The sequence below is a fragment of the Meles meles genome, chromosome 1, assembly GCF_922984935.1.
Source record: "Meles meles chromosome 1, mMelMel3.1 paternal haplotype, whole genome shotgun sequence".
Classification (NCBI taxonomy): Eukaryota; Metazoa; Chordata; class Mammalia; order Carnivora; family Mustelidae; genus Meles; species Meles meles.
The window spans coordinates 138,119,433-138,142,315 of record NC_060066.1 but is presented as its reverse complement, the minus strand read 5'-3'; the positions used below and the strand labels follow the sequence as shown (position 1 = coordinate 138,142,315).

Sequence of the window (22,883 nt, the reverse complement as noted above, 5' to 3'; positions counted from 1 at the left end):
TTGCAATGACGTGGATGGAACTAGAGGATTTTGTGCTAAGCGAAATAAGTTAATCAGAGGAGGACAATTATCATGTGGTCTCTCTGATATGAGGGATTTGAGAGATAGGGTGAGGGGCCATGGGGGGTAGGGAGGGAAAAAAATGAAACAAGATGGGACCAGGGAGGGAGACAAACTGTAGGAGACTCTTAATCTCAGGAAATAAACTGAGGCTTGCTCGGGGGTAGGGGGGAGGGATAGGGTGGCTGGGTTATAGACATGTGGAGGGTATGTGCTATGGTGAATGTTGTGAATTGTGTAAGACTGATGTGTCACAGACCTGTATCCCTGAAACAAATAATACATTATATGTTAATAAAAAATAAGAAATTTTTTAAAAGATGTAGAGTTTCATAAAAATTATATTTTGCTTAGTACATAAATGTTTACCTGTGTTTTTTTCCCCTCCCCTTCCCTTTAGAGCCATTTTAAGTGCCAGATCTAGTTATTTTGCTGCAATGCTGAGTGGCTGTTGGGCTGAAAGCTCCCAAGAGTACATAACTCTTCAAGGGTAAGCATAATTCTTACAAGGCAACTTGCCTACAAATAATACTTCATACAAAGCACATTTTATGAATCTGATTTCCCCATGTGTTCAGTGAAATGTTTCTCATGTGGAATTCATCAAGGTACATCTTCTGAAAATGAGAGTTAGTATGAAGCATTTAGTAATAGAGATAATGTGTTAGTCTTCTCAGACTGTTATAACAAAATACCACTACTGGGTGGCTTAAATAACAGAAATTTATTTTCTCACAGTTTGGCAAGATCAGAGTGCCAGCAAGGTTTGTGTCTTGTGAGAGCTCTTACTAGGGTTGCAGACAACTGGTTCTTTTTTTTTTTTTTTTTTTTTTTTTTATTTATTTGACAGACAGAGATCACAAGCAGGCAGAGAGGCAGGCAGAGAGAGAGGAGGAAGCAGACTCCCTGCTGAGCAGAGAGCCCGATGTGGGGCTCGATCCCAGGACCCTGGGATCATGACCTGAGCTGAAGGCAGAGGCTTTAACCACTGAGCCACCCAGGCGCCCCAAGACAGCTGGTTCTTTGTATGAGCTTAATGAATGGCCTTTCCTTAGTGCATGGGGGCATGGGGAGATGAAAAGAAGCAAGAGGGAGAGAGAGCTCTCTGGTGTATCTTATATAAGGACCATAATTTTTATTTTTAATTTTTAAAAAAGAGTTTATTTATTTATTTGACAGACCGCAAGAGAGGGAACATGAGTGGGAATGGGAGAGGGAGAAGCAGGCTTCCCGCTGAGCAGGGAGCCCAATGTGGGGCTCCATCCAAGGACCCTGGGATCATGACCTGAGCCGAAAGCAGATGCTTAACAACTGAGCCACCCAGGTGCCCCTAATTTTTTTTTTTTTTTTTTTTAAGATTTTATTTATTTTTTGACAGAGAGAAATCACAAGGCAGAGAGGCAGGCAGAGAGAGAGAGAGAGGGAAGCAGGCTCCCCGCCGAGCAGAGATCCCGATGCGGGACTCGATCCCAGGACCCTGAGATCATGACCTGAGCCGAAGGCAGCGGCTTAACCCACTGAGCCACCCAGGCGCCCACCCTAATTTTTTTTTTAATACTTTATTTATTTATTTATTTGACTGCACAAGCAGGCAGGGCGGCAGGCAGAGGGAGAGGGAAAAGCAGGCTCTCTGCTGAACAGGGAGCCTGATGTAGGCCTCCATCCCAGGATCGTGGGATCATTATCTGAGCCGAAGGCAGACACTTCACCGGCAGGCACCTAAGTGCCCCAAGAACACTAATTTTAGTACATTAGGGCAGGGCCCCACCCTGTTACCTCAGTCAACCTTAATTCCTTATAAGCCACATTTCTAAATATAGCCACGTTGGAGAGTTAGGCCTCAGTATATCAATTTGAGTGGGTGGGGCTGTAAATATTCAGTCTACAAAAGGTAGTTTCTTTTCTTTTCTTTTTTTTAAAGTAACTTGGATAGGTGTGGATTTCATTGACCTACCATGAGGCAATGGTGAATCTGCACAATGGTGGCAGTTTATATAAACTGCCAAGATAGTTATGAAAGATGAACTAGTACCTTAAATGGTAAGAAGGAACCTTTTTTGGTCACAGATGATCCCTGTGAGATTCTGTAGTATGGGGGAGGGCTTTCTCAGTAGGAAAATTGCCTGGGAGTTCTGAGGGAACCTCTCAGCCCTGCATCTTAGCCAGAGGTTTGGGTGTAGAATAGTGATAGTGGCAATTCCATGACAATGGATGCATGGAAAGTATTGATAAAGTCCTAATATTTATTTGTTACCCTGGCTTATGATCTTGATTCTTGGTTGCAGAACAGATAATCCAAATGCTTATCATTTTGTAATTTCTCACTCTATAAAAGATGGAATCTTGAAATATTATTTATAAGAATATATAATGTTTTTATTTTGTCCTTTTTTCATATTTTATTCATTTAGTAGAAATCAAACACATGCAAAAGGACCCAACCCCATTTTCTTCATACTAGGGCCCTTTGAAGATTATGTTTTAATTATACTACTACAGTTTCAGTACGCATATCTAAACGTATTATGCAACCGGTCTTTTGGATGTAGTTTCACCAGCTGCCACCATTAGTGATTTCAATTATGTTTCCATGGAATTATGTGGATGCCCTTATTACAGTGTGTTTTTTAAAGGAAAAAAAAAGAGTAGTGAAATAAAGAGACAATAACGGATGACGTAAACTTCCTCTCTAACTAATTTACTTGATATTGCTACTAAAAGGAACTTCCTCTCTAACTAATTCCTCCACACACATATGGCAGGTTTGTTTTTTCTTCTGTTTTTCTGTCCCTTGCTACTACAGTATTAAAACATTACATGAATTGCTTTGGTGATGTTAAAAAAAATAATATTTACATCTAAGTAACCCTGTTTCCCTCTTTTTCCATCTGGGCTGCTCCTTTTTTTAAACTTATTTAAACAAATTTTAATTGAGAAGTAATTGATATTTAACATTGTATTCGTTTCAGGTATACAACGTAATGATTTGATTTATGTATATATTACAACACATATTTTTCATATGAGAATTTTTAAAATGTACTCTCTTAGCAACTTTCATATACATAATACAGTATTGTTAACTATAGTTACCATGCTATAAATTATATCCCTAGGATTTATTTGTCTTATAACTAGAAATTTATACCTCTTGAACACCTTTACCTTTTGCCCACCCTCCTACCCGCTGTCTTTGGCAACCAGGTGGTTTCTGATTATGGAAGATTTTATATGCCAACCTAAAGAGTTTATTATCCTGTGGGTAAAAGGAATGTATAGATGGAGCAGTGAAATTTTATCATCACTATTGAAAAACAATCTGAAATGTATATATCCTACTGATAAGATCTCTTTTTTTATGATGAATTTAAAATATCCACTGAATATAGAAAGGAGAATAGTACTACTAGAGGCCAGAGTCTACACTGGTATAATTTTGGAAACTTGTCCAGGAACTGTGTTTCAGATTTTTTAGACATTATTTTAAAGAACTGTCAATCCACTCTCATTAGAACTGAATTCAGTAGAAATTTAAATAGAGAGATAACACTAATTTGACTCAAAAATGCAACTTTGGACATTTGTTAAAAGATCACATGATTCTGTGTAGTGAGATGAAAGTCAAAAGAAGAATATGATTATAGGATCTTAATTCTGCAGCAAGGGAAAGTAATTTAGAGAAAGCACATGTCTGATTTTTTTCCTGGAAGAAATCTTAGTCCCTTATAGGTTTAGTGACAGCTTCTACTATCTGATGCCTGTTATGTAACTCTTTCTTCCTTTCTCCAGATAGATTCTGCCCTCAGCAGTAATAATACCTTACAGTAACACCATGTATTTTCTGGGCTTCTTCCACATTTACTATGCCTTTTAATTTTTAGAATCAGTCTTTCAGAGAGCAGGTGTATTCATATATTGCAGATGAATAAAAACAAGATCAGTTAAGTTAAATATCTTCCTGGAATCACCTGCTAAATACATGCCCATGCTGAATATAAATCACATGGTTTTTGATACTTAATTCAGTGTCCATTCCACCACAGTCACTGGAGAATTTAGAACTTTCCCACTGGCCTGGGAACTCTTGAGTTAGTGCAGACTACTCTTCTACTCCACTGTTTAAATCACTGATTTTCAAACCTTAACCCAAAGGACCCTAAAGTTCTTGGCAGGTATGTTAGGGCACATGTGGCGTGAGATTGGGATCTCAGGGGAAATGTCTATGTGAAGGGGCACTCCTTCAACCTTAGCTGCTCCGCTTTTATATTGTTTAAGATGACCATGGAGTTAAGCTATAGGAATAAAAGCAGTCCCTAATCAGCCCTCATGAGTGATCCGATTAAACATTCAAAACCCACAGCCTTTTGAAGGTGAAGCGTATTTAAGAGATCCATAGACAAGAAAAAATAGTACCATCAACTAGTGGTCTCCACTCCCTTACATGTAACTTTCCATCCTTGATAGTGATGGATATGATGGATAAATATCTCCTCTTATAATCTGGCTTGACTACCACTGACCAACTTTGGTAGCTTGCTCAAGGGAAAGCCAAATATAAGTAGCCAAACTTGTTTCAGTTGAGCAGTTGGCTCTTGGTTTTGGCACAAGTCATGATCTCAGTGGGTGTGAGATCGAGCCCCTCATCAGGCTTCTTACTCAGTGGGGAGTCTGCTTGAAGGATTCTTTTTCTTCCTCTCTTTCTGCCCCTCCCCCAACTCCTGCACACACACAAACACACACATGCACAGTCTCTGTCTCTCCAAAATAAATAAAGCTTGAAAAAAAATAAAAAATCACAACTTTTAGGACATTATATATATATATTTTTTTTTTTTTTAAGATTTTATTTATTTATTTGACAGGCAGAGATCACAAGTAGGCAGAGAGAGAGAGGGAAGCAGGCTCCCTGCTGAGCAGAGAGATCCCGATGCGGGACTCGATCCCAGGACCCTGAAATCATGACCTGAGCTGAAAGCAGCAGCTTAACCCACTGAGCCACCCAGGTGCCCCAGGAATTTTTATATTATACCAGAGTAACCTACAAAACAGTTCTTACTTCACATCAGCTTATATTGTAAACTTGGGTAGATGTTTCCATGGGTAATGTAGTATAGTAGAAAGATCATGGACTTTGGTGTCATTATAGACAGTCCAGCATCAGTCCTAACTTGTTACATGAGTTTAGGGACATTGCTTGCCATACCTGAGTTTCCTAAGGTTATTGAAAGGATTAAACAAGAGAGTACTTGGTATGTAGCATATAATGTTTACTAATATTTGTCTTTTTTTTTTCCCTAGATTAGATTATTCTCATTTTCTAGGGAGAAAAGGGTTCAAGTAAGGGCCATTACCAATACCAGGACAGCAATGCCTGCTTTGCTTGATCGGCAGCCCTTTTTGGAACTGTGCCGTTGTTGTATTGCAATGTATGCAGGATGTTTTTTTGCAGTAGATTAGAATGAAATCCTGTCTTTCCTTACAGAAAAGAATCATAGTGTTTTTAATGAATTGGCAACTCATAGACATAATGCACATGATATTTTTCAAGAGGAACAGCCTTCAATAAATTGAAGTAGGAATAGCAGAGTCCCTCCCTAATCCTAGTTCTACCTATGCTGTGGTTTTGGAAGGTGAAAGGAAGTTCTCCAGTTTTGGTGGAAGAGGGGGAAATTTTCCACATCCTACACTGGAAATGGAACAACAGCCAACATAACTAACTCCACATATTCACATTTTATGTAAATAGAAGTCTTTCAGTGGTGGCTTGGGGCTTTGGAGCATAAATTTGGATTTTCTCAACTCCCTTGGAGATTCCTGGGATTGCACTGAATTTTCAGGATGATCTTTTGAAATATAAACTAGATATATTTCTCTTCTGACCAAAATTGTTCAGTGCCTCCTCATTACAGTTGAAATCAAACCCAAATCTTTAGCATAACCTGTAAGATCCTATATGATCTGGCCCCTCGGTTTTTTTCCATACTGTCCCACCAAAAGTTAACTATAGCCCAAATCTCCAGTTACACCATTCTATGTTATCCTATTGTGTTATTTTCATGGCACTTTTCACTATTAAAATTGTCTTCTTTATATCTTTGTTTATATTTTTACTCTCCATGTCCTCCCTCTAAAATGTAAGCTGCTTATAGCCTCAAGGTCTAGAATAGAGCCTGTCATTCAATAAATATTGAATGTGAATGAACTAACTTATGAGTGAGTTCTTATATTACTTTAGCCCACACACAAAGAATCCTTAAACTTTAGGAAGCACACATGAAGCACAGAGATTTTAGCAGATGGGGTACATGTTTATTCTCTGGTCTTAGAGCTCTAATAGATTGTTCTCCTTGAGTCTATGCAATGTTTTTATATCCTAAAAGCTTTTATTCTGAGAGGGATAGCATTTTAAACAGTAAACATTTAAATGGTGATAGTGCTTTCAGTCTTTCCATTTAAACTGTGGGCTTTTGAAGTGATTTGTTGTTTTTCTGGGCCAGTTGATTATGTCATTATAAATACTTTTAGTAAAAATGCAAATGACTTACAACAGTGTAATGAGAATGCAGTTTAATAAAACATCTGTAAAGCTGCAGGAAAATGGTTTCTTGTCATTTTTATAACTATCATATATATTGATATATAAGCTCAAATGTCTAGATTTTGCAATTTATTTTAACAAAGCTACTTTTGTTTTTATTTAGTCATTGTTATCTTTTACTTAAATATGTCAAGTCTTGAAAGAAACTGTTATTTAAACATAAATGACCAGTTCTCACTAACAATAAGAATGGCCCTTGAAATTTTGAGGGAAAGTGCATGGAATAGTATACATTCTAGTAATTATGCTAGTGTTCTAGATTAACAGACTACAGTTAATGTGGCATAATTATTCTGAGATCAAATCTTCTCATATCGATAACATAAAAATGAGAATATGTAGAGATTTAACTTTTTTCCTAAGTATTAAAGATGTGGAGTTTCTTTTTTTTTCTTTTTTTTTTTTTAAAGATGTGGAGTTTCTTAATCAGCAGAAACCAGTACTTAGCCATTGTAGAAGACAGTAAATCTGTATAAAATTAATTGAAAACTACTTGTATAGTTCTAACTCAGTATTCCTCTGAAGGGTTAGGAAGATGCCATAAGTGCCTTAATAAGCCATTCATTAAACATTCTTCAAACATTTACTGAGCATATGTTATATAAAGACAAGAGTCAGACACTTTTCTGAGTCCTACCCTGTTGGACTTCATTTCTTTTCTTCTTGCCTGCCTTCTTTCTTTCCTTTAGCAGATATTAGATACTATGCTTAAAAAACTGTAGGAATCTTATCAGCACTGTTCCCACTGATTCCACTGCAGAGCTCCTATATTGTGTGAGTGAAGAAAATTCTTCTCATTCTCATATTGAATGAATGCTGACATTCAGCTGCTACTAGAAATGCAAGGATAGGGGCGCCTGGGTGGCTCAGTGGGTTAAGCCGCTGCCTTCGGCTCAGGTCATGATCTCAGGGTCCTGGGATCGAGTCCCGCATCGGGCTCTCTGCTCAGCAGCGAGCCTGCTTCCCTCTCTCTCTCTCTGCCTGCCTCTCTGTCTACTTGTGATTTCTCTCTGTCAAATAAATAAATAAAATCTTTAAAAAAAAAAAAAAAGAAATGCAAGGATAAATCTAAGACACAGTCTGCCCCAACAGAACTCAGTCTAGAAGGAGAAACAAATGTGTAAACAAAAATATTACAAATCAGTTTGATAAATGTGATAATGGAAACGTATAGTGTAGTGTACTGCTTTAGAGTCTACACTTTAGAGTCAGTCGGCCTGGACTTAAAGTATAGTGTATCACTAGCCATTTGGCTATGGGCAAGTTACTTAATTTCAGTTTTTCATTTATAATAAATGATAATAATATATGTTGTTGAGTTATGATGATTAAATGAGCAAATGGCATTCAAAATACTTATTAGCTCAGTAACTGGCTCATAAGTGCCCAATGAATGTTAGTTATTACTGTTTGCCATTTAGCGATTTTTTTTTTTTTTTTTTGGCTTTGGGGACATTAAAGAAACATTCAGAGATAAAGAGCCACATGTCTAGTGTCTGAAAAATGAAATAAGTAGAGAGGGACAGCATTTTAAACAGTAAACAGTTGTACTAAGGCATAAATGTATAAGGAATTATAAGTAGTTCAGGCATAGGAAATGAGTAGTTCATTTATCTTGGAACAGTTGCTAAAGAGGGAGAACTGGAGGTCAGATGATAAAAGAACACTATATACCAAGCTAGGGAATTTGGACTTTTTTTCTATGGGCTGTGGAGAATTGTGGAAGGGTTTTCACTCTAATACGAGTATGGGAAATGGGATATGAAAGGATTATTTCAGGTAGGAAACCCCCATGAGAGAGAAGGTATAATCATAGTATAGATGAGAGAAAATAAGAGGCTAACCCAGAGTAGTTAGAAGAGAAATAGAAGAGGCTGATTTGAAGAATTTTTGAAAGTATAAGTGATGGGATATAATGAGGGAGGGAATTAAGAAGAATCTCAGATTCTAGGTTTATAGTTTATAATGTAGATGGTATTAGAGTTGAGGTGGGCAAATAATATACTTTATTCCTGTTCAAAATAATATTAGAGAACTAGCAGATGAAGTAAGAAAACATTTCCCTTATTATTTTTTAAAGATTTTATTTATTTAATTTAGAGAAAATGTGTGTGCAACCAGGGGCGGGGCAGAGGGAGAGAGAGCGGGAAAGAATCTCAAGCAGACTTCCCACTGAGCATAGAGTACTATGAGGGCTCCATCTCATGACTCTGAGATCATGACCTAAGCCAAAATCAAGGGTCAATACTTAGCTGAGACACTCAGGTCTCTAAATTTCCTTTATTACTGATAAAAACTGTTAAAGCAGTAAAATGTGTGTTAATGCAAGAACCAAAGTTTACTTGCTTACTGTGTCGCTTCTATGACAACCCACCTGAAAGTAAGTCTGACATTTGTAGTAGATGCACTTCTTCCCAATCACTTCTTCACACTTGTTCAGCAGAGAAGAAGGAAAAAGGAAATCCAGTTACCTCTCATCTTGAGTTCCTCCTGACCAATGACCAGTGATTGTTGCCCATGAACCAGATAATTCAGTCCCCTTGGCACAGAGGCAGAGGGTAAGACAAGATGCAAGAAGCCCTATAACAGTACTATGAACAAAATGGGAATAGCAGAAAGGAGACTGAATCTGGGGTACTGAGGGAGGTGGGAAAGAGGAAGGAGGCCATGAATTCAGTTTGAGATCCAGTGGTCAGTAGGACATAAAAATTATCACTCCAGGCTACTTCTTAAGTCATGTCTTTGCTTTTCATCTGTGTAACAGAGATGTTGGTCAAACTAGAGCAGCTGGATAGGTATTACAAATTCAGAAATCTGTACAGCATAACAAGAATCTTTCTAGTGGATAGAGTTGTTTATCTAGGGCTTTAAGAAGACCAGAGGCTATTTGCCAGTGATGCTGGGAAGAGGATTTCCTAATGAGCGAAAGATTGCATTGTGACTTCTCAGATGTCTTCTAACTCTAAAAATTTGTTACAGGAGCGCCTGGGTGGCTCAGTTGGTTAAGTCTCTGCCTTCGGCTTGGGTCATGATCCCACAGTCTTGGGATTGAGACTCTTTCTGGGCTCCCTGCTCAGTAGGGAGCCTGCTCTCCCTCTCCCTCTGCTGTTCTCCCTGCTTGTGTTCTCTCGCTTTCTCTGTCAAATAAATAAATAAAAAATAAATAAAAGTTCATTACAGAAGATGCTCAACAGGTACCACTGATGTAATAATATACTAATAACATTGTGTAACATATAAAAATCTATAGCTGCATTTATACTTAATTTTAGATTAATGGAATAACTGCATGGATATTATTTGAAGAATATATTCTTCAGATAAAAGTGAGATTAAAACTTTATCTTGGCATGACAACGTGGATGGAACTAGAGGGTATCATGCTTAGTGAAATAAGTCAATGGGAGAAAGACAACTATCATATGCTCTCCCTGATATGAGGACATGGAGATGCAACATGGGGGGTTAGGTGGATAGGAGAAGAATAAATGAAACAAGATGGGATGGGGAGGGAGACAAACCATAAGTGACTCTTAATCTCACAAAACAAACTGGGGGTTGCTGGGGGGAGGTGGGGTTGGGAGAGGGGAAGAGGGTTATGGACATTGGGGAGGGTATGTGCTATCGTGAGTGCTGTGTAAACCTGGCGATTCACAGACCTGTACCCCTGGGGATAAAAATTCATTATATGTTTATAAAAAAAATAAAATATTGTTGACAAAAAAAAACACTTTATCTTGGCTAAAAGTTTATGAGAAAATAGAATGTATCATTGATATCAGTTAAACGTTAATTATTTCTGGATTTGAATTAGGTTTTCTTTTATTTTTCAGTATAAACCACGTAGAAATGACTGTTATGATGCATTTTATATATGGAGGAACTTTGGACTTTCCAGACAAAGCTAATGTTGGGTATGTATTACTTTTTAGTGATTTTAAATATAAAAGTATTAATACTTTGTGGTTTCTGCTTTGTTGAGCTATGTTATAAAGTATCAGTGAAGTAAAAGCTTCACTTTTATTATTTTGCCATATCTTGTGTGTTGGGAATATCTAAAAACAGTAGATCACCTTATTTAGAAGAAAAGATGACCTAGCAATTCAGTTAGAAGACTAAGAAAAGTATTTGACTCTTATTTTGTTAAAAAATGCTTGTATTTGTTTTGGAAAATAAAAACAGGTTTTTATAAAGTTAAATTGAATCTTTATCAGATTTTGAACATTTATCTTACTACTTTATTTTTAAATTTTAGGATTACTCTGTTAAGCAACAAAAGAAAAGGAAAAAGAAAAACCTTAAAATTACTTTAAGAATATAGGTACCCTAAAGACCAACAATGGTTATGGTGTTCTTCAGTGAAATGCCATCTAAGTTGCTAAAATCATTCTGGAAAGTGAAATATACCTTGCTCTTCTAATTTTTTTGATGTCCTCTTCTTTTATTGCCGTTCTAATATCAAACAAATGAAAGCTGCTCCTTTAATTTAAATTTTCATTGGTTCCTTTAATTACAAACTGAATAAATATGATTTTGAAGGGAAGGTGTCATGAGTCACAGGGATTAAATACTGAAGTTTTCCCCCCCTGGAAAAAATTTTATCATGCTTTATATGAAATTTTATCATGCTCTCAAGGCTTGTCAGTTTCCTAAATACCTAAAGTAAGTGTAATGCTGGGAAATAAACTTGCCAAATGAGAGAAGCAGTGGAAACTATGAGTCATTGGATACTGTTTCTAATCTCAGGGTCACTGGTAAGGATTTTCATTATGATAAGCATCAATTAATTACCCTTCTCCCAAGTAAGTTTTTATTATACAAATTTGTTGCAAAGATATTTGTAACTTTTACAGCCTTTGAAGCAGCTTCTTGAACTTTGATATATATGTCACTGAAAATATGAAGAGATTTTGATTGAACATCTCCAAATTTACTTCTTGTTATTCTCCACTAACCAAGTCGTGTGACAGTGCTTTCAACTTTTGACCTGTGTCCTTTTTATTACCCATAAAGGATATTTATTATATAGCAAAGGAAGTTAGAGTTAAAATAATTCAGATTATTCTTTTTTCTAAACAGACTATATATTATCAGGAAATTATTGTGTGTTATTTCTTGGTTTTTAAATTGGAGAATTAACAGTATATCTATTTTTATTTTAGTCAGATACTCAATATGGCTGATATGTATGGACTAGAAGGACTAAAAGAAGTAGCAATCTATATTTTAAGAAGAGATTACTGTAATTTCTTTCAAAAGGTAATTATTGAGTCTCAGAAATCTTTTACCCAATGCTTAAAGTCACCCATTATTACCTAGTAGCTTTTTAACTCTGGTAGTGAATAGTGCTTTCAGTCTTAAAATATTAAGTCCGTTTAACTTATGGGAACTCTTGTTGAGAAACAGCTTGTATGGTATGTTTGCCAAAAACCAGAAATTAATTCAGATTATTTAGCTAAAATAAAATTCACATGGGTTTATCAAGATGACATAGGAGCATCCTTTATAATTTAAAGGTAGAATATACACCTGGCACGCAGTCAGGGTTTGGAATTAAGAGAAGACAGTCAGGGACCAAAGTTACCTTCTCCATTTATCAAACACATTTATCACAAGTGTTTCATTGATTCTTCTCCCTGAAAGTACACTATTCCTTCCTCTGACTTCTCTTTATAGCATGTACGTGGGGTGGAATATGTTTCTCTCAGTCTCCCCAGGTGGAATATGAATACTAACTTTTAAGTTTAGTTTATGCAAACATAAATTTATTGTCTAAAGAAGGATCTCATACTATGCATTTGTATAGATGCCATTTTGTACATTATTCTTAGGTTCTCCATTGTTTTAATTTACTCTGTGACTGATAGGTTATTTTTTATTTTCTAATTTATGCTCTTCTACATTTTCTAAATTTTCTACAATGGTCATATATTACTTTTTAAAAATATTTTATTTATTTGAGAGGGGAAGAGAGAGAGACAGAGCATGAGCAGCGGGGGAGGGACAGAGGGAGAGGGAGAAGTAAGCTCCCCACTGGGCAAAGAGCCTGATGTGGCCTTGATCCTAGGACCCTGGGATCATGACCTGAGCTGGAAGCAGACGCTTAACTGACTGGAGCCACCCAGGCGCCCCCATGTATTACTTTTATAATCAACAGAAAAAACAAATCTTTTTTTTTTTTTTTAAGATTATTTATTTATTTATTTGACAGACAGAGATCATAAGTAGGCAGAGAGGCAGGCAGAGAGAGAGGGGGAAGCAGGCTCCCTGCTGAGCAGAGAGCCCGATGCGGGGGTCGATCCCAGGACCCTGAGATCATGACCTGAGCCAAAAGCAGAGGTTTAACCCACTGAGCCACCCAGGCGCCCCCAGAAAAACAGATCTTAAGAGAATTGTTTCACATTAACATTTCCTTATTTTTTTAAATTTTTTAAGATTTTATTTATTTATATGAAAGAGAGAGACACAGTAAGAAAGGGAACACAAGCAAGAGGAGTAGAAGAAGGAGAAGTAGGATTCCTGCAGAGCAGAGAGCCTGATGCAGGGCTCAATCCCAGGACCCTGGTTTCATGACCTGAGCTGAAAGGAGATGCTTAATGACTGAGCCACCCAGGTGCCCCTCAACATTTCCTTCTTACTGGGTACTTGAGACCACAGTATGCATTGTATGAATTGTAATTAGGTAATTTTAATAATTTGAATGACATTTAAATTTAGATTTTTGTGTTAGGTAGGACTTTGCCTACCTCTGGATAAGTTGTAGCTAAGGAACCACCCCATGAATAGTTGCATATAGCACCACCTCCACTACCACCCACTCAGAGTTTACAGAGAAACAGTTATAAACTCCTCAGCTACCTTTAATCATTCACTCCATTGTTAGAAGTAAGGGAACTAGAAGAGGAAGGGTGGTCCCTGATGTCCTCAACTTTGTAGAAGGTGAAGGATTAAGGATTTTGATGAAAGATTTTCCTTCTCATTCATCTGCTTCCCCCCATCTTCCCAGCCAAATTAAAGTTAGGAGGGAGATACAAACATATCCTGAATAAAGATTAAAGATAGAGGGTATCTGCAGTGATACCCTCAGATGGACATATACCACATGTATAAAATAACCCACTCTGGAGTTTCCATTTAAGAATAAAAGAAAATGGGGCACCTGGGTGACTCAGTCAGTTAAGCATCTGCCTTCAGCTCAGGTCGTGATCCCAGGGTCCTAAGATCAAGCCCTATATCGGGCTCTCTGCTCAGTGGGGAGTCTGTTTCTCCCTCTCCCTCTGCCTCCTTCTATCTTTCTCTCTCTCTGTCAAATGAATAAATAAAATCTTTTTTAAAAAAGTTTAGGAAAAAAAAAATAAAATGGTAAGAGATTTCTTGGAGAGTCTGGAATATGCCTGAGAAACCAGTGAGAGTATACTCAAATGTGGGGATTTCTAAAGGGAGAAGCCAGTACTAGCTTGGTTATTAGGGACAAGTCCTATTGTCATATATAGAAGAGAGTGTGGGGCATCTGCTCTACACCCCAGTTAACATGGTAGGTAGGGAAGGAAGAGGACCTTTGTGGTTCTGTGAAGATTACAGGATGCTGGTACAGGGTCAAATGATGCTGTATCCCATCTAGGGAAACACTGTGCATCATGAACACTAGAAGAATCTTTATCCACTGAGAAGCTAGGGTGAAGTCTACTCCTAAAAGAGTCATCAGCAAAGTCCACTAACATCTTAATTAGAGCAAACTCAGTGACATCAACCTACTGCAGTGTTGTGTCTGGTTAGTTATATGGCCATCCGTAGCCCTCTTCCACAAGAGTTAGACCCAGAAAATGGAGGATCAGGAGAACAGACCATTCTCTCTATTCCCTATTCCAGATCTCCCCACCTGTGAATGTAGTAAGTGATGGGGGAGAGAAAGATGTAAGGTAAAATATAAGATAGGTGTTTAAACAGTACAGTGCTGAATTACAGTACCAAAAATAACCAGAAAATACTAGAATTTGTCCATAATATCATTAAGAGATGGGGGAAAAAAGGGAATTTGACACAGCATAGTTGCCAGCACTACTTGGGAAAAAAGTTTTATCTTAGTATCTCTGAGCTGAGATTCCTCAATAAACCAATTACATATAACATTTAAAAAATAATCTCTTCTAGGGATATCCTTTGGACCATTGCCTCTAGTTTTTAATATGTTTATGAGTATGTATAGGTTATTATAGGCTTTCCATTATTCTGCCTTCCAGGTCATTGATTTGTTCTTCTGCTTCCTCTAGTATTTATTCCATCTACTATATTTTTAGTTTCAGTTATTTAGTTCTTCATCTCCGATTTTTTGTTTTGTTTTGTTTTTTCTCTTTGTCGAGGGTCTCAGTGAGGTCCTCCATTCTTTTTCAAATCCAGCAAGTGTCTTTATGGCCATTACTTTAAATTCTCTTTCAGGCATATTACTTATCTCCATTTTGCTTAGCTCATTTGCTGTGATTTTGTTTTGTTCTTTCATTTGGGACATATTCCTCTGTGTCCTCATTTTGTCTAATTCTCTGAATATATTTTTATGTCTAAGTCAGCTCTATCTCCTCCCTTGAAAATAGTAGGCTTATGAAAAAGAGGTCTAGTGTCTGACAGTGCAGTGTCCCCTGTTCACTAGAACCTGGTGCTTCAGGGTTGTCTCCTATGTGTGTTGCATGTGCCCGGCTGATGTGGCTGAGCCACTCTTGCCTTCAGTACAGTTGTCTGAAGTGGCTCTCTGCCTGTTGTGGGCAGGGGATGGTCCCTGTGTTTTTAGTGGGCCACTTTGGGGCTGCCTTGGGCTTGAATTAAGTCAGACCATGTATATGTCAGAGATGCAGTACCACCAAACTGCAGGGTGCTTTCCCTGTGCCCTGAGAAGCTTTCGCTTTTGGGCAGGTCCTGCAATCAGACATGGTGTCTGTACCCAGTCCACTGCTGGAGCCACATTTGGACTGTTGTGTGCAGTGATTTTTCCTTCTCCCCAGGGCTGGAATCACTTTGGAGTACGGCTCTTTTTAGGGGCAGATCTGCCCCTTGCAGACTGCTAGGCTTACTGGATCACTTTGGATGGACAACATTCAAGGGTGTATTGAAGGGGATAGGACCACAGGAGAAATCGGGGGCAGGGGTGGTATAGTAGCAAGTTTGTGCAGGTCTGCTATAAGAGGAGACTTGGAGGAAGGCCTAGTTGAAGAGGGTGTGTCTGCAGGAGACCACCAGGGCAAGGTGAACTCTTAGCAAGTAACAGTAATTTACTTAGTTTTTAAAACACAAAAGGCATATTTGTTGAGATTAAAACAAGAAAGTGAAATTTTATTTATTTATTTATTTATTTTTAAAGATTTTATTTATTTATTTGACAGACAGAGATCACAAGTAGGCAGAGAGGCAGGCAGAGAGAGAGGAAGGGAAGCAGGCTCCCCGTTGAGCAGCCTGATGTGGGGCTCGATCCCAGAGCCCTGAGATCATGACCTAAGCAAAAGGCAGAGGCTTTAACCCACTGAGCCACCCAGGCGCCCCAAGAAAGTGAAATTTTAAAAAGATTGTCAGTCTACTTTGTTGAAAACTTACTTCACTTTACTATGCTTCTTTTAATATCATCTGTATTGTGGTAACAGACATTTGAGACAGTAATTTTTGATTTTATCATTTGATCTTTAAACTTTTTGCTTTACATATTGCTTACAATATATGTTTATGAATATTCAAATATAATTTTTAACTTCTAGAGCTCAATTATGTAGTTTCTTGGTGATGACTTAAATACAGTAAGTCTATTATAACACACTCTGCAGTAATACAAATTTGGGTATAAAGTAATGGGTAACTGGCCCTGGAACTACTAGCAAGCTTTAGTTATTTCATTAACTTCACAATTTTACCTTTTACACAATTAAAATTTTTGGACTTAATTTATAGAATTATAGTTAGCTTTACATTATATAATTTTTGCCACCTCTTCTTTTTTCTAAATATTTATTTATTTACTTTACGAATGGCAAGAGAGAGCACACACTGGTGTGCAAGTGGGGGGAGGCACAGAGGGAGAGAATCTTCATCAGACTTCTCATGGAGTGCGGAGCCTCAGTTGGGGCTCGATCTCATGATCCATAAGATCATGACTTGAGCGGAAACCAAGAGTCAGACACTTAACTGACTGAGCCAACCAGGTGCCCCTTGCCTCCTCTTTAAAAACATATTTTAGGTAGTAATTTAAACATATGTCTTCCCAAATTCTGCAAGCAGATTTTGAAAATGACTAGAGGTCAATCATCCTGTTACAAAATACTTGGGAATTAGCATTTTTATATAAGTAAAATTCTCAGAGAGCTAAAGTTAACCTCTTAAGCCAGTGGTCAGTGAACTTTTTCTGTAAAAGGCCAGATAGCAAATATTGTAGGCTCTGTGGGCCGTATGGTCCCTATCACAGCTACTCAGCTCTGCTGTTTTGGAGCAAAAACAACTATACATAATATATAAATGAACAGCATAGCAATGTTCAAATAAAGTTTTATTCACAAAAACAGTGGTGGGCTTGATTGGCCCACAAGTATAGTTTGCTAGTCTTTGCTTTAAGCAGCAAGTTACTTCGTTTTTGTTTTTTAATTTTATTTATTTATTTGAGAGAGAGGGAGAGAGCACAGCAGTGGGGAGGGGCAGAGGCAGAGGGAGAAGCAGGCTCTATACGGAGCAGTGAGGCTGACACCAGGCTAGATTCCAGGACCCTGGGATAATGACCTGAGCTGAAGGCAGACACTTAATGGACTGAGCCACCTACACACCCCAGGTTACTTTGTATCTTAATATTTTCAATGGAAATTTTTCTTAAGTTGTACATCAGTTAATGGACAGCACATTATCACAGTTTGGTTATTCCTAAATAAAATTAGATTGGCTGGACTTTTTAACTCTTGTTTTACTTTTACAGTTTTTTTAGACTGGGTGTTTTTATATTTATACCAGTAATTTCTTCCCTGAGTTTGATACTATTATCTGAAGTCGTTCAGAAAACCAAAGTATTTAACTTGAGAGAATTATCACTGTATAATCTATATACTGACAGCCATTTCTGATTTTAGAATAATCTAGAGTACCTCCAGTTATCTCAGAGAACTAACCAAATTATTAATATGCAAGACAAAATATTTACATTCAGTTTACTAAACACCAATATGATATTTTAGGAGAAGCATATTAGAAACTCAATAGCAATTCATACTTTTGAAAGTTGTAAATCACTGACCTTGTTAGAAATGCTGAATGCGATTCTAAAGAAGCTTTTTCTGTTCTCTGAGAGCAGATCTTCAGAGGGACACATTAAGAGATGATATGCATACATTGATCAGTGATCTTTATTAAGTGTATAAGCCTCACATTACAACAAATGAATGTGTAAAAAGAGAAGTTGAATCTGTTCACCCTAATCAGCAATAGATGTCTTAGGAAATAATCCAAAGCCTGAAAATAAATGATACGGGCAATATGTAGCACAGAGGCTTAACACCAAGAGCAGTGACTTGTCACTATTTATATCTATATTTTATTTCTTTTAATTCCTTATTTCTGTATATGAGCTTTTAAAACTATGTTACATAATTATGATCTAATTCTCTCATTCTGTTTGAGGTCAGTGTAGAACCTCCCATTGCACACATACTAAAGTTATATTTATACTTTAGGAAGCAGATTAGACCATATGTTGCATTGCAATGTGATGTTCTAGAAATTATTACATCATTTTACTTTAAAAAATTAAGCTAAATGTAAGCAAAATAAGGCAGGGAAAGACAAATACCATATGATTTCACTCATGTGGAATTTAAGAAACAAAATAGATGAATACAGGGGAAGGGAAGGAAAAATAAGACAAAAACAGAGAGGGAGACAAACCATAAGAGACTCTTAACTCCAGGAAAGAAACTAAGGATTGCTGGAGGAGAGGTTGGTGGGGGGATGGGGTAATAATACATTATATGTTAATTAAATTGAATTTAAGTAAAAGTTAAGTGAAGCTAAATTAAATTAGAATTAAACTTGTGTGTATTCTGACAGCTGAGAGAGCTCAAATGCTATTCTATAAAACTAAAGGTTGTTAGTGATACTCAAATTTAATAGAACAGACTTTTGAATTACACATATTTATTCTGAAGTTTAGGTATATAAATCAGATCATCTTTATGAACCAAATGCTTTTAGCCTCTGTAAATTGAAAAAGAATACTTTTGGTGTTTTCTATCAATTTTAGCCTGTTCCCAGAAGGTTGGCGTCTGTATTAGAGTGCTTGATTATTGCTCATACAGTTGGAGTGGACAGTCTTTTTGCTGACTGCATGAAGTAAGTGATCTGAAGTAGTGCTGATACTGTTAATGTAGGGATTTTGTTCTTCCATTCTTCTAATTTTCTGGGAAATTATGGAATTGGCCTATTTTCTTGGGCACGTTGTATGTAGCTTAAGGCTTAAATAGTTGTAACAATTGTGAGAAGAAGTATTGACTTAGATATTACTCAAGATGCTTGGGATCAATTTTATTTCAGTCGAAAACCATGATTATGTTAAAATCCATGCACATAACTTAGAGTGGATTTAAAATATGTGTTTACAGAAAAGGGAGGATAATTAAGTCCATCAGGGAATTCACAAAATTAACTATAGAGATTACTCATCACATATATATGTACAACTTACATCATTGAAAATAAAAGTATTATTTGAGTATTAGAATTAGAAATATTCTTATTTCTCTAACTTGGGATTCTTTGATTTTTTTTTTTTTAACAGGTGGATTGTAAAGCATTTTGCAAGGTTTTGGTCTGAGAGAAGTTTTGCAAATGTACCTCCTGAGATTCAGAAAAGTTGTCTTACTATGTTGATTCAGTCTTTAGTAAGTATAACCTGAATATCCTTGTTTGTGTTTGTCATCAAAAAGTTTATTTGATTTTGTATAGGTACTGGGAATGTTTTAAATATAAATGTGGCATTATATTATAAAAGCAGGATGAGAGAACCAATTCCAGATAACCCAGAACCAGTCCTTGATATTCTGTTCTCCTGTACCAGATTCATTAGTTAGGGTTCAGAGATGCAGAACCACTGGGAAGTATATTTTGGTTCATGAACAAGAGAGTGGGGCCACAGATGGAGGTTATGCATTGGTATCAATAACATGGATTTCCATTCACTAAAGTGGATTTGAATAAAATGCTGAAACTTTTCTATGGCAACATTTCCCAAGAGGACCAGCTGTTAACTTAGTGGCCATTTAATTACATTGGACCACATCATCATGGGAAAGTGCTGTGTTCTCAGTGAAGTAGACATTTGCTCTGGACATAGATTTGCCTTCCTTGCCCCCTAGTGTTTCAGCTGAAATCACTATCTGTGGACTTATGGAATGCCTTTTTCACAATCATGGTATTTCACACAGCATCGCTTATGACTAGTGAACTCACTTCACAGGAAATCGAGTCTGTCAGTAAGCCCATGCTTATGATTTCACCGGTCTTTCCATGTTTACTGTCATCCTCAAACAGCTGGCTTGATAAATACCAGTTATGACCAAGTTACCAGTTACAGAAATGAGTGCTATAGTAGTGATACTATAAACACCCATTTCTCTTTTTTATGTGAATATTTGTTTATATTAACCACTCTCTGTATATACTTTTTCCACTGTCTCATATCTCTACCATCTAAGCCATGTTAATAATAGTGAATTTTATATCTCTGTATTGAAGTTACAGGATACCAAAGGGGAGTATGAATCAGTCTGGAAAACAATATCACCCAAAGACAAAAAAGGAACTTTGTATTCTCTTACTGGGAAAGGGTTAGCATGTTTATTGTATACAGGAGAGTTATACCATGTTGGGCAAAAACGTAACTTTGTTATTATCTCCATTTGGGAATTAAGTATTGTTTAAAGAGAAGTAAGTATATGGATGCCAAGCTGACAAAGGACAGGCTATAATGGTTTTGTAACATTGTCAGGTTGGCTAGGATAAGCTGTGCGTCCCAGAATTTCCCTCTTTGAATGTTTCCAGTTGAAGTGGCCACACGAGACAATTTGTCGTGAGATTTAGAAGATAAAGTGAAACAGCAGCCTTTTTTTTTTTTTTTTTAAACAGTGGGACTGTTGGGGCAAGCACTTTATCTCATATATGTTGCTTGTTTACTGGCTCACCCATTTGGCATGAAATAGCAGACGAGCTGCAACTGCTCCACTTGCCCTGTGTCCTTTTTTGGCTGCTCTTACCCCTATGCAAAGGATATGGTTAGCTCCATGATGAAGGGCACCAGCATCTCCTGGAGGATACCCATTTCATCCAGGTTGGAGGCAGTGAGAACTGAAATGAGTTCATCCTACTGGGTTATAGTTTGCGCTCTTGGGTGTCAGCTTGTTCTTGCTGTCCTATACTGTATATTTGTCCTTCCTTCTAAGCCACCTTCCCTGTGGTCTTCAAACTACATCATCACATGCAAAGACTGTTTAACCAACTCCCATGATTGCCTACGGTAGAATCCTTGTAACAAGTTCCCATGTATATGTAATTACCTCTAAGTGGTTCTCTTTCTCTGATTGAACCCTGAGTGATACATCAGACTGGATGACATGGAAGATGCATCTAAACATAACCAAGAAAATAAGTGTAGGCTGTCAGCTGGTGAGATACCACTGCAAAAAATAAATCTAAATCTATATTTCTGGTAATGAATAACTGTGTCATTTTGTTGCTTAATATTTTGTATTAGTTTCTTTGGTCAGTGAATAGTTACTCACTGTTCATGAAGGCAAACAAATGGCCCAGCTGTAATTCAGTTTACTAGAGGTACAAACATCATTTACTACTATTACTGTTATAATTATTGTTATTGTTTAGTAGGTGTTTCTAGATCTTTATAGTTCAAAAAATAATTTGAATTTTTAAAATTTTATATAATACAGGTATTCTTATCTCTATTTCACATTTGAGAAAAGAGAATCAAAGAACTAAGTGCTTTATTCAAGTTCACAATGTCAGTAAATGACATAGCAAATCTTAAAACCAGTTGCTGCCATTCTAAAAATAATATGGTAGGTACTCACTGTGGGTAAATTCTTTTTTTTTTTTTTTTTAAGAAGTATGGACCTTGACTTCCTCATTTCACAAACTGATGGAAGAAATGGTATTTAACTAACTAAGTAAAATACAAGTTAGATTCTAAAGTACTAACATTAAGTTCCATGTCAAAACATAGCATCCGTTCTTGATAAAAACACTCAGCAAAGTAGGGATAACTGGAATATACCTCAACATCATAAAGGCCATATTATGAAAGACCCACAATTATTATCCTCAGTGGGGAAAAACAGCTTTTCCTCTATGGTCAGGAACAAGACAAGGATTCCACTCTCACCATAGTACTGGAAGTCTTAGCCTCAGCAATCAGAAAACAAAGAGAAATAAAAGGCATCTAAATCAGCAAGGAAGAAGTCAGACTTTGCCTATTTGTAGACAATGCGATACTCTATGTAGAAAACCCAAAAGATTCCACCAAAAAAATGCTAGAAATAATACATGGATTCAGCAAAGTCACAGGGTATAAAATCAATGTGCAGAAATCTGTTGCATTTCTGTACACCAGTAATGAAGCAGCAGAAAAAGAATTCAGGGCCTTGATCCCATTAGCAATTGCACCAAAAACAGTAAGATACCTAGGAATAAACCTAACCAAAGAGGTTAAAAGATCTTGTACTCTATAAACTACAGAATACTTATGAAAGAAATTGAAAGACACAAAGAAAGGGAAAAAATTCCATGCTCATGGATTGGGAGAACAATTGGAAAAAAAATGTCTATATTACTCAATCTACACATTTAATGCAAACCCTATCAAAATATCACCAGTATTTTTCACAGAACTAGGACAATCCCAAAATTTGTATGGAACCACAAAAGACCCTAAACAGCCAAAGTAATTTTGAAAAAGAAAAGCAAAACTGGAGGCATCACAATTCCAGATCAAGCTATATTACAAAGCTATAAGAATCAAGACAGCATGGTACTGGCACAAAAACAGACACATAGATCAATGGAACAGAATAGAGAACCAAGAAATTGACCCACAGCTATATAGTCAACTATTATTCAACAAAGCAGGAAAGAATATTCAATGGAAAAAAGAAAATGTCTTCAACAGAGTTGGGAAAACTGGACAGCAGCATGCAGAAGAATTAAA

General features: G+C 36.9%; 1 protein-coding gene and 1 long non-coding RNA gene across 6 annotated transcripts in view; one reads left to right on the top strand and one right to left on the bottom strand.

Annotated features, from left to right (window-relative positions):
- BTBD8 (BTB domain containing 8) overlaps positions 1-22,883 on the top strand; it is a 107,334-nt gene that overhangs the window by 58,802 nt on the left and 25,649 nt on the right. For all 5 annotated transcript variants that reach the window (XM_046000587.1, XM_046000577.1, XM_046000569.1 and 2 more), the window contains 5 exons: positions 461-550; positions 10,492-10,572; positions 11,821-11,917; positions 18,912-19,000; positions 19,446-19,548. In XM_046000587.1, coding sequence (XP_045856543.1) covers positions 461-550; positions 10,492-10,572; positions 11,821-11,917; positions 18,912-19,000; positions 19,446-19,548 — 460 coding nt within the window. The remainder of the gene's footprint in view (positions 1-460; positions 551-10,491; positions 10,573-11,820; positions 11,918-18,911; positions 19,001-19,445; positions 19,549-22,883) is intronic.
- Positions 1-22,883, bottom strand: part of LOC123938910 — a 78,907-nt gene that overhangs the window by 34,004 nt on the left and 22,020 nt on the right. The gene's annotated exons all lie outside the window — the stretch shown is intronic.